Source organism: Penicillium argentinense (assembly GCF_028826775.1).
Source record: "Penicillium argentinense strain IBT 30761 chromosome Unknown utg000004l_segment0_segment0, whole genome shotgun sequence".
Lineage (NCBI taxonomy): Eukaryota > Fungi > Ascomycota > Eurotiomycetes > Eurotiales > Aspergillaceae > Penicillium > Penicillium argentinense.
Window position 1 is genome coordinate 990,430 of NW_026622663.1, and position 12,354 is coordinate 1,002,783.

At 49.2% G+C, this 12,354-nt stretch overlaps 4 protein-coding genes across 4 annotated transcripts; 2 read left to right on the plus strand and 2 right to left on the minus strand.

Annotated features, from left to right (window-relative positions):
- Positions 1-10: 10 nt before the first annotated feature.
- N7532_003312 (fungal specific transcription factor domain-containing protein) lies at positions 11-765 on the plus strand (the record flags this gene model as incomplete). Its single annotated transcript, XM_056615806.1, has 3 exons — positions 11-125; positions 152-270; positions 304-765. 3 exons carry the CDS (start codon positions 11-13, stop codon positions 763-765), a joined length of 696 nt encoding a protein of 231 aa, XP_056476163.1.
- A 261-nt stretch (positions 766-1,026) lies between these two features.
- Positions 1,027-2,046, minus strand: N7532_003313 (NAD(P)-dependent alcohol dehydrogenase; the record flags this gene model as incomplete). Its single annotated transcript, XM_056615807.1, has 1 exon — positions 1,027-2,046. The coding sequence occupies one exon, from the start codon at positions 2,044-2,046 to the stop codon at positions 1,027-1,029; it is 1,020 nt and encodes a 339-aa protein (XP_056476164.1).
- A 1,862-nt stretch (positions 2,047-3,908) lies between these two features.
- On the minus strand, positions 3,909-4,462 carry N7532_003314 (uncharacterized protein; the record flags this gene model as incomplete). The annotated part of the gene is made up of 2 exons (XM_056615808.1): positions 3,909-4,138; positions 4,189-4,462. The coding sequence occupies 2 exons, from the start codon at positions 4,460-4,462 to the stop codon at positions 3,909-3,911; spliced, it is 504 nt and encodes a 167-aa protein (XP_056476165.1).
- A 5,889-nt stretch (positions 4,463-10,351) lies between these two features.
- On the plus strand, positions 10,352-12,036 carry N7532_003315 (CFEM domain-containing protein; the record flags this gene model as incomplete). Its single annotated transcript, XM_056615809.1, has 4 exons — positions 10,352-10,420; positions 10,479-10,649; positions 10,706-11,788; positions 11,872-12,036. 4 exons carry the CDS (start codon positions 10,352-10,354, stop codon positions 12,034-12,036), a joined length of 1,488 nt encoding a protein of 495 aa, XP_056476166.1.
- Between the last annotated feature and the right edge of the window lie 318 nt (positions 12,037-12,354).

The window sequence follows — 12,354 nt, forward strand, 5'->3', positions numbered from 1 at the left end:
TGAGGCTGAGATGCGCAGGAGGCTTTGGTGGTCGCTAGTGCTCTTTGACTCGCGCATCGGAGAGATGGCCGCTGACCACCGCTCTACGCTCCTCACTCCCTATGGGATACCAAGACCCCCGGAACGTGAAACGATATTGATCTTCGGCCAGAAGTGGGAGCTCTGACGGCAGACCAGACTCCGTTAACGGAGGCACTCTTTGTTGTTGTTCGAAGCGAGGTAGCAGATTTTGTCCGACATTCTGCCTTCCACCTGGATTTCACCTACCTAGTTCTGAAAGCTCTCTTGACTTAGTCCAAACAGACCTCTGAGGATGATTTCGGAGACCTCACTTCGCTTGAGCGAATGATGGAAGAAAAATATCTCAAGTTTACTCATCTGGAAATCCCTTTTCAATTCATGGCAACATGGATGGCGCGTGGATACCTGGCTGAGTTCCTTCTCATGGAACATCATTCAAGGTATTCGACTACCTGTCCGACAGACGATCAGCGTGATACCGGTATTTGTTTAGCGATGCGCAGGCTTGAAAGCGACACAAAATTCATGTCTTCTCCTCTTACAAGGAGATATATTTGGCTACTTGACTTCCATTTGCCCTTCCCGGCATACGTTCACATTTTCCAGGATCTGAAGAGGCGGCCCTTATGTAGACATGCGGGGCGCGCTTGGAAAGTCCTTAGTGACAACTTTACGATTCGATCAAGGGCGCATGCGAAGCTCACCCCATACAGAGGGGGGAATCCCCTACACCCCCGACAATAGTGTCGATTGTCAGATCTTGGCTAGCCAAGAATCTGGGCAACGTCGACCTGGACCAATCCTCTCACGTTGTCCATGATGATATTAATGTATCATTCAGTGCGGCATCAGTGGAGTTTACTGTTAACAATGCCTAACTGAATGCTGAGGGAAAAATGCTGCTTTGGAAGATGATTAGAGACTTATTTGTTGATACATAATGGCTCAGACATATTAAAGGATAGATTAAGTACAATTCACAAGAGTAAAATGCAGCAACGTAGGTTAAACACGAACAACGATCTTTCCCGTAGCCGTTCCCGACTTGATCTTCTCAATCGCCTTGGGCATGTCTTCGAATTCGAACACCGTATCTATCACCGTCCGAACCTTGCCGGCAGCCATCCACTCGGCGATCTGCTCGAATCCAGCCCGATTGCTCTTTGCGAAATAAACCTCGAACTTAGCCCGCCCACCACCTAGTATGGATGGGCAAAGCATGTTCCTGGTGATCGTCTGCATCGTTCTGCCCGTCACACCGCCTGGGATCATGACAAACTTGCCACCCTCCTTGATAAAATCAATTGAGGCTCGGTATAGGTTGGTTTCCTCGCGATGTGCGTAGTCGACAACCAAATCGAAAACCCTCCCTTTTCCTTTCAATGTTGATACCACGTCCTGAGTCCTGTAGTCAATCACATCGTCGGCTCCAAGCTCTTTACAGAGACCCAATTTGGTTGTTGAGCACGACACTGTTACGTGACATCCATGGGCTTTGGCAAACTGAATAGCAAATGTTCCGACACCACCTGTGCCTCCATTGATAAAGACCGAATCGCCCGATTTGCAGTTCAAAACAAGGGTCTCATAAGCAGTGATGGCCGCTGTCCCAATACCTGCAGCTTGCTCGAAGTCCATGCCTGGTGGCATCAGCACACATCCCTCTAACTCAGCTCTCGTCAACTCCGCCATTGTGCCAGGTACACTTTTAGGCGTGTCCACTCTACCAAAAACGCGGTCGCCTGGGCGCATGGCAGTAACGCTGCGTCCGGTCGACACGACTTCCCCGCTAAAGTCCATGCCAGGCAGTGGAGTTTGCTTGATCATGGCTTTTCCTGGCCAGGACATCTCGGCGAAGAGAGGGTCTGCTGGATTGATGCCCACGCACTTGACTCGGACGAGGATCTCTTTGGGCATAAGAGAGTCTGCGGGACGAGGGTACTCCTCCACCAGCTCCATCCCCTTCTCTAGCGGCAGGTTGCGGGATTTATGTATCCATGCACGCATCGTGCTGCTCGCGGCCATCATGGTAAATTATATCTGTGTATAAACCGGAGGCTCTCGGGGAAAGGAAGCTGTAGAGATCAAGGTTGCTTCCAAGCTACCGAGTCGGCAATTTTGTTACTCTTTTCAAATAGGTGGGAGAGGACGGTTCAGATAGCGGAGATTTGGTTCGGAGCCCGAGAGAATGTGAAGAACTGGACGGTTCGCGGTATTCCACCAAACCGAAAGGGCGAGGCACCAAACCGAAAGGGCGAGGTTGCTATCTCTTACCCAATCGAATTTCTCTTGCGGGTCAATATAAATCCTTATAGTTAGATAGTTAACTAGTTATGACGCGGAGATTAGCTAAGGCCGGTAAATCCGGCGCTAGAAAGCATCCATAAGATTTGGACAATCTTTGGACAATCATCCATTGCCACCCGTAGGATTTGACCGTGGTTCGCGGGTGTAAGCGGAAAGTCTTTAGGTGACGAGATGTTGGCGGTACTCGTGCCGTCCGTGTAAGAACACTACCACGGGAAGCCTAATCGTAAGCTCAAGGTGGACGGTAAGTAACTGTCGCATATAACATGGCTTTTTGGGTGGGTCGTTCTCTCGTGGATTACGCTGACGGAGTAAATATTAGTTAACTAGTTATGTGCATAAAATGTTAATCATCTCCCGAACAACAGTCAACCACAAAGTGATGCCCAGGTGCTACCCAGCTGGTGCTCATGACGAGCTTTCGCGCTATCTTGGAAGCAGTCAGCTATACTCCCTAAGCTCTTATATCTCTTATACTGGCCTTAATCTCTATAGGCACTCAGCTAGTGAACCCGTGGATCTACTGGAAGGATCATCAGCATGAATACCTATCCTTGCAAGCCTAGCACAAGACATTCTCACACCTGCTAGCGGTTCTGGTTTTGAGCGGTTATTCAACTCTACTCGTGATATCTGTCATTACCGCCGAGGCTCGCTGAAACCTAACACCATCAAAGAGCTCATGTTGTTCATGTGTACAACTACGTTCGATCTCGAATCTGAACAAGTTTCCCTAATGGATGAGTATCTTACTACACAGGATATACAAGCAGCGAGGGGAAACGGATTCTCGGAAGGCACAGGGGGCTCGGAAAGTACAGGATGAATTCGATCCGATCAGTGATGGTGAGGAAGATGAGGGTGAGAATGAATCTCTAGTACTACCTGAAGCTCCCCAACCACGCAGTCAGTGGTCGCTTGGGAAAAGACCGGCCCATACAGGGAAGCACAGGCCCCTGATTGAATTGGATGAAGAGGATGAGATCCCTTTGCCTGATAATAAGCATTTAGAAGCAGAGAGTAGTACCCAGAGGCGCTCATCTGGGCGGCAGCCAAAGCGTTTAAGGCGAGATGAAGGCTTTATATATGAAAAACCTTGCAAATGCTGAAATTAAAAAAAGAAAAGCTCTTGTCGTTATTTTTACTTAATGTTCTCCTGCCGTATTTACCTCTATATTCAATCTAAGATCTAAGCTGTACACAATTTACGCAAAAATACAGCCAGATTCTACATAAAATATGCATATCACGGAGTTTTCTATGTTTGTCCTGTTCGTAGAACCCCTGGTCCGAACCGCGAAATTGCCGCAGTGCGGTTCCAAAAATCTCAGAACCGCCCAGCGGTTCCAGTTCTACGCGGTTCTGTGCCGAGGCCTACTCGTTAACATCGGTGTATTGCTGTGTCCAGCATCTATGAATTATCGCTGCCTCCATGGCATCGTCGAGGTCAGGAAATCTTCCAGTAGAGTAGCGATGCTGAATTTTCTCGTAGCCCTCAATGTAATCATATGGTCGGGACCTTGTGGCGATCTCAAACATTAAGCAACCAAGCGCAAAGATTTCCGTGGTGAACGACCGAGTTAACCCAAAAGAAAGGGTACAGTGGCCTTCCTCCGAGACGAGGGAAGATTGGTCACCAAGTCCAGAGCCAGAGAAATCGCATAGTTTAAAAAAAACATGTCATCCGCCGCAAGAAAGCTTCGGGCGCGAATATCGGCATGCACACTACTATATTGGTGAACAAGAGACACAGACCCTACGGCTGTCTGGATCCAGCGTTGTCGATGCTGGTTTTCACGGGCTGTCGGGTCTTTAGATAGTCACGAAGGTTGCCAAGTCACATATATGGAAAATGGAGACCATTATGGTCAATTGAGAGGCAATCTAGGATATTCGGATGTTTCGGGAGCGATTCGTAGATCGCCTTTTCCCAGTCGATGCATGCATGTGAGGAGGCTTCTCCGTGGAGTGTGTCTTGAACTATCTGTTCACTGCATCCGTGGACACCGTGTCGCTTCGGGGCTTTGGAGAATTGTGCTTCGTGCACGGAGACTTGGCATATCAATCCAATTGAGCCAAAATCGATAATTGAAGATATGCCATCTGGCTGTAGTATCATAGGGTTTCCGTTCATATTGGTGAAGAGATCAAATTCAGCGTTAAAATGTGGAAGAGAGGGGGAAGAGTAGATGATCTATAAACAAAAACAACACGTGACATATTTTTCCGCTATGTAGCACAGAATCTGAAGTCACAACTTTAAGTCCAACTTGGCACCTCGAGCCCAGCTGTTATATGTTTTTGATCTTTTAAATTTAAGCTCAATCCTTCCCTTCATCTGATATTTTCGTCTGGTTTTATGTTTCAGCTAAATGAGGTTTTCAGCAGATTGATCTATATCACTATCCCAGTCGTCCATACGTCTAGAAGACGCGCAATCTGGCTTTGTGGGAAGCCCGAACCCTATTTTCAACTACATGCAGTTTTCGAAATCCTGCCCTGTTGATTAATGAGATTTCTATAAAGCGGAATGACTGTGCCTGTGCACCCATATTGTGGAGCCTTGTCAAAGAGAATTTGTACTTCAGCTCTGGACTTTCCCAGCTATCTCAGGAGGCCGTACAAGCCATCGATACCAGAATAACAAAATAGCGCCCACTATAAACTCATGCATTGCCACGTATCCATCGCAAAAAAAAAAAACACCACATTGAACATCAATTGTCTTTGCCCTAGGTGTGAGTTTAACTCATCCCTCAATATATCGCTGTATCATGAATGCATTATGACATAAAATCGTCGTATGAAGCGTACGCACCGCGTAGAGTCATCATTGGGTCAAGGGAACGAATGGGTGGCGGGAATAGACTGCTCATGCTTTCGTTCATGCATTCGGAGGTTGTCCCTCCGGTTGCTGGAATGGCCACAGTAGGCACACATGAATACTTCGGAACGATGAACCGATTGAATATGCCGGGTTTGCTCACTTCTTCGCGTAAAGCGAGAAGTACAGTGCTCCTGTGGGCAACCAAATGGCTTCTCCTTGACATCTCTGAGTATCATGTTATCATCGGCATTCTTTCTCGTGTAGTAACAGAACGGTTATATGCGAGCAAGCATTTACCTGGTCTGTGTGGATTTGGGATGATTGTTTGAGTACGAGCGATGAGTCGTGACTTTATCGGAAGCATCGTCCGAAGAAGAACCTGGACTGGATTCATCAGATCGCAATGCGGTTGACTTGGGGTCTGTCGTGTATGCCCCTTCCATCGCTGGTAAAAAGCTCCCATCCGTAAAACAGGGCAAGTCGTTGGGTTCATGGGTTGTTGGAACCAGTTGGATCCCAGGGAACAATTCGAAAAGGCTGATATCGTATGCTGGAAAAGAAAATTGCTCCATCATAGGGGTTGTGGGCTCTATGAAGAGCGAAGGTTGAGAGGCTTGCAGGCTCTGGTCCTGGGGCATTGTGTTGCTCTTTGGGCCTAGACACAGATCGAGTACCGTTGTGGAGTCGTAGTATGTGTGAGTCGTGGAGGCCAACAGGCTATCGGGTTGAGGTGGAAAGAAAAGGGAGCAAGTAGTCCCCAGTGCCCTCTTAAAGGTTCTCCGACGCCTTACACCCAAGGAGTTGAAGAGACCTCAGGAGTGATCATGGCCGAGGCTTTTCCTAGGGAGACTCGCCATGTCAACGAGGAAAGCACGGACACTTTGTGGGACAGTATGGAAATTTATGAAATTTGTATCGATTTAGGGAGTGGGAAATCAGCCAGCAAACTCTGAAGAGAAAGCTCGCTATCGGCACTTGTAAAAAGATGTTTCCCTAGCATTACATCCTAGTAAGTTGCCCGGCATATGCACGACCGGAAGCACCCTGATCACCCCAGTTGTACGCGGATCCGGCTTGATTTGGTGGGGCTGAGCCTGTCCTGAGGGGCCCACCCCCATTGTAGTTGCACTAGCGTGGAAAGTGGATATCACGAAACATGAAAGACAAGGGGAATACTGAAAACTCGGGGAGGCGTAGTCAAAGGTTCCAACGCAAACTGTCGCTGAGATTCCGAGGATGTCTCTTGTTATATCCCATACGGGAAGGTGACCTGCACAGTTAAGCAGTCTGATGGGTTGCTAGCGCGCATGATGCCATCCTGACTTTACCTAAGTAAAAAAAGAACGGCCCGTCCCTTGCTCCCCGTTCGGTAACCACCGAATACCGTTAGCCATTTATGGTAACTGCATAGGCTGGGGCGTACCGACTGGGGAATCGCCCATGGGGTTTACCGGCCGTTCCTGCATCCGACACGTTCTTCCTTCCCGCACGCACGCTAGGCAGATTCAGCCACGTGCGAGTGAGACGAAACTTAGAGCCGTCAACCAAATGTCAAACTTTCCCGGATGACGTTTCTGGATCGAGAATGGCGTTGGATGATCTGTTCGCAGGGGCAGAAAACGCGGCAGTCAGAACGCATTTCCGGGAGTTCGAGGAATAAGATATGTAACTATGTCACAACAAGAGGGCCCAATATCGACGGCAGTGCCATTCCTGAAATGTTAGTGGTCACTAGATACAATAACTTGAAGCCTTGAAAGCTGGAGCCAGGGTCGAGCGCCTGTCCCTCTTCATTCCGCAGTAAAAAGACCCTGCAGAGTGTGGGTGGCATACCCGCTCAGTGTGCCCACCTGCCTTTTCAGTCATCGGTTCTTAGCGCATACCTGCAATCGCAAACCCCAGAGTCGGAGGCTGACCAGGACTGATCTGCGGGGATTCGTCATTCCTTGGGGGCGGTGGACGCGAGTCCCCCATGTGCCTAGCAAGCTCCACAGCTGAAACCGTGGTGGCGAGGGAGTTCGATTGAGAGCTAATCGTCGTGGTGAAACTCAATCGCCACGCACCCCCACCCCCTGCAAGAGCCTCACGGACTAGCAGATCGATAAGGGAAGGGACCCGAAGGTACCTCGGCTCCTTCCGATACGGGCAAGGCGCTGGTACGTGTCTTCTCAAATGGACCGATTGCCTTTCTTGCTAGCCATCAGGGGAAAGGGCGCCTAATACGAGGAACAGCAAATTGTTACAAGTGTACACGAGAGGCAGGCACGGGGATTTTGCGTAATGGGGCGGGAAATCAGGCGGCCATTTTGCATCAAAGATGCGAGACATCTATGTACAAATCCTCACAGTTCAAGTTTCAAGAACGATCTGCTTTCAAATCCTGTCCACGCCGACACCACACCTCAGACCCTCTTTACCCCTCGTCCTGTAAAGATACAAGCTGAAAGTATTCAGGAAAAAGCAAAAAAATATGATACTAATAATAGTACTGTTCCATGGTTCTGGCCATTCCATTCTCCGACCATCCATTTGCTACACATCTATGCCCGCCCTCTCATAGCCCATTTATGAGAGCGCCATGTCACCACACCTATGGATATCTTGGGGCTCGTAAATGAATCGCACTACGCGTATGCTACCAGACTTCCTGCTTCACCGACACCCGCGCATCCCCGCGCATCCCAACGATCTGGTATCCCCCTTTCTCCGCGCCTACACCTGGACCCTCCCCGCTGGCCATCCTCGACTCTGGATGTCGAAAACACGAATCGCACTGGCAACATGGGCCGTCCAGGAAATAGTTACCATCATCGCTGTCGCAGTGTGCAACAGTTATTGGAACAATCTCGTCATTGCTGGATAAGGCGCTGGATACTACGGTGGACAGACTAGTGAGAGGCGTCTTGGAAAAGTGTGCGATTGCCTTTACGGGGGTCTAGAACTAAACAAGAATATCGGTCGACTTTATAGTTATTAGTGCACTTACGCGATCACAAGCCTACTTGGAGGCTCTTACTTTACTAACAATTTCCATCTACAGACTTCGTGCCCTCGAGCTAACCGACACTGTCCCATACATTCACATTTGCAACGCGGGGGCCCTTGTCGAAGTACTAACAGGGGAGTAACTAGCATATCCACGAGCAAATCATGCAGCACCTTGTGTTGATCATGGTCGGTCCCTTTCTGAGTCCTCCTTGGGAGGGCGTCGGCAGCGATTGACGAGGACTGTTTATTTCAGTCTTCTAGTCTGCGGACACCAGGCTCACTCGTCGAGCATGTCTTCGGTTGCCATTCATATACATCGCGAGGTAGAGGGCGATCTGGAGACGCTTAAGCGAAGCCCATTCTACCCATTGGGCGATTGGCCTGGTTGTGTCTCCTCGAGAGGTACAGGCGCGGCTCAGTGCCGGCAGAAATGTTCTGCATTGTTTGAAGACCTCGGCCTACGTGACTATGCGCCTCCAGGCATTTGGTGTGTCGCGTACCATGAATCTGTTGAGAGCCTAGGGGAAGAAATAAGCAATGCTCTAAGCGGAAGATTGCCAAACAGCTATTCAAAGAGCCTGAGATCGAACACGAAGCAGAATACGATTCTGCTTTTTTGAGGGGCGTGAATTACACTGACGATACCCAGGATGGCGCTGGAGCAAAGGCCTCGTAGAGTACTCGTCAACATCTCGGACAATAATGCACCTTGGGAGCAAGCTTGGTCTGCTTTAGTGGACACATACCTAGTCGCTCTCAAGATCCTCAAAGGCAACGATTGACTAGGACATACCGGCGAACCTCAAATGCTACTTCTGGCAAAACAGAAGTGGAAAACTGGTGTGTTTATTGTGTTTGATATCTGAAATACTTGCTATGACCCTGGTACGTCACATCTACCAGCACAAAACAAGCTTCCAGTTTCAATTGTTCAGTTAGGTCGAAAGGTCCAAGCTTACCCCGCAAACTCTCCAATACGGAACAGAGTGAATAAAGATGTTTCTCATTCTCACACAATAGAGTTCCATCCTTCACCACGGATTATACCTCTGGACCTCCTCTTTCTGAAAATCCACGAGGCCCGGCATTGCTCCTGATATAACTGTGACCTTCGAATTCCTACTTGGTGTCAAAATTCATGTTTGGGCGCCATTTTCGCGTGCTTCGAACCGGTTCATTTTGAACTCCAGGCTTTGGGCAATCATGTTGTAAACAAAAGCAACATACCGCCTTTTATGCTGCTTTTCGGCAGGAAACACCCAGCGGCAAAGACCTGCGAGCGAGTACGGTGGCAAATTTGGGTCTTTTGTGCCGTGGAATCTGGGGGTTCCCGAGGCCATCAGGTTTCTTCATTCTTTCGCACCTACTACCTAGTAGTAATCACTGAGGTCGCGTACGTGATCACACACTCGGAATGTCATGGCCGCCAATAATAAGCGCCGCTCTAGACTACCTAGAGTACATTGTGAGAGCCCTAGCCTATGACTGCTGAGTCAAATCCCGGTTAACTGGTCTAGCTCAGTGACGACCTTTCAAAGCGATCTCAAGCCTGCTCCTAGAGAGCTGTTTTGGTTTTCGGCTGGCTTTGAACGGAACGAGTATGCTTTCTCATGTTTGCGCTTTTAAATCTTATCTCAAGCTGAGACAAAATCTGGGGATATATTAGTACCAGCTCTGCCTACTTTCTTTTCTTGCCCAAGGCAAACATTTAGAAAGTGCTGTGTTTCGCTCGGCTTCAGAACCACAAGTGTGACATCCCTTGCAGAACCTTGGTTTTGACTTTTTCCATCCCGCATTCCGACTTCCGTGCCTACCCCTTCAAAGAAACGCCACAGATACTGCATTCGCATATTTGGGCTATAAATCTCCGGAAAGGCCAATTTTGCCGATTGGGTCTACACAAGCAAGTTGTGCCATTTGCTACAGGGATTCACTTTTGATTCTTCTCACTCACTACATTCCATAGTGCTTGTTGATAGTAAACATTAAAACCTGGTAGCTCTAGACCTCTAGTACATCAAATTTCGAGGCTTAAAATGCCAGGGTTTTCCTTCATCTCGTAGATTATACGCCATCGCCAATTCAGTCGACAATTCACGCCATTTCGCCTTTTTTAAATTTCGTTTCGAGGGCCATTGCTGTCTCTCATTAATCCTCGCAACTCTCGTTTCAGACACGCTCCTTATTTAATTGTTCGTAATTATCGTCATGAAGGGGGTTTCTCTCGTTTCAATTTCCACCTTTGCTGCCCTTGCAGCCGCTCATCCTCAGGGCCTTGTGAGTATTCAGCCTCCGCCTTGCAATTATAGTGTTGATTCTAAACCATGTTCTGCAGTGGTGGGGAACGGACACTTGCTATCCCAGCCCAGAAAATACGGACAACCAATGTCTCGAGTCCCAAAAGACCGGCTTTGACTGGTCTGAGTTGGCAAATGGCGACAACTGGACCTTTGAAGGCTTCAGGTTTACGGGATTTTCTCCGAAAAATGCCTGCAATTCATCTGGTGTAAGCATAGTCAGTTCAACATGAGATCGAATACAAATACTCACTTCTCAAAAAAGGGAAAATGCATCATGGGAAAACTGAACCGCGATGATGGGTACACACTTCAGATGGACGCCGTCGACGCTCCCTTCTCCGTCCGAAAGTTCCACCTCTCGACGTCTAGGAAAACCGATGTCCTCATCACCTACGAGCTGGCCGATGGGTCTTCTTGTCGCCAGATAGCTTTCAGCACCCCCGAGGGACACGATGTCAGCAATGACCAGTGTGGTGGTGCTGTTTCGGTCAAGTTCATGCTTCCTGAAGAGAGCAAGTTCGGCGAGTGTGATTTCAACATTCACGAGATCAACTTTGACTGCTCTGGCGGACCCAAGTCTCCTCCCCAGCCTAATCCGAGTTCGAGCGTGGCCACTATCCCTCCTCATCTGGCCACTCACTCGTCTACCATTCTGGAGATCCCGTCAACCCCCGTCCTTCACACTCCTCCGCCTACCAGTGAAATCCAGCAGGTTACTCCTACTGTGGAAGGCCCCCCGCATAGCGAAGTCCACGAAAGCACATTCACCGTGTGGACAACCTCGACCATTACCGTGACCAAATGCCCGCCCAGTGCTACCTCCTGCCCGGCTCATTCGAACGGCATCGTCACATCGACCCTCGTCGGGTCAACCACCGTGTACCCTTCGGGGCCTCACGAGGTCACAACAACTGCGCAACCCATCAGCACCGTGACTCCTGCTCTCCCCAGCTCTCCCGTCGTCCCCCCTCCCCAGTGTCCCAAGTTGGTTCCTAAATGCATCAATACATGGCTCTCGATCCCCAAATGTGATTCCAACGGCGACGCCGCCTGCTTCTGTCCCTCGTCGGAATTTACGGGCAAGGTCCAGTCCTGCATTCACGCCTGGGGCACTTCTGAGAAAGAGAAAGAATCCGCACTCTCCTACTTCGCGGGCATTTGCGCTCCGTACGTCCCGAAGAACCCTGCCATCATCGATCTTGTCCCGAGTGGTACGTCTTCAAATGGCCCGCCTGCCCAGACCAGAGTCGTGCCTTTTACGACTCTACCTGTCTCTGTCCAGACTACAACGATCCCGCCGACTCCGGAGGTTCCTTTGACGACAATTACCTGGTCCTCGCACACGGTGAGCTGTCCGCGGGTTGGGTTTAGCACATTTACCAGTGGCTCTACTACCACTGTGGGCCTGGTGGTGCCTACTCCTGAGAGTTCGGCTGGTACTTCTTCTACTTCCTGCTCGTCCAGCCAGACAACCTCCTCTACTCCATGCCCGAGTCCAACAAGTCAGAGTACCTCTTTCACTACCGCCACAATGACTACGACTTGCAAGACCCCCGGATCCTCGTCGACGCAGTCGGGTCACACGTCAACTGAGACCTTCCCTCACTCTAATGCTGCCGCGAAGACAATTACGGGGCTCCCATGGGTTATAGGTATTGTATCTCTCCTCATTCTTCTGAGCTAAGTCTCTTGTTTTATCCACGGCAACAACCAAGCAAACTGTATTTAATTCAAATATAAGCCCGTTGCAGAACGGTCCATACACGATGTTTTCATAACGGATAAAAACATTCAATTTTTGCAACCAATTCTCCGTGAAAATAAAGCAGGTCTCTATATACACAAGACATACACTATCAAAGTATTCCAAAGTCGACAGTACCAGTCAAGACATCAGCAGCAGGGTATCCC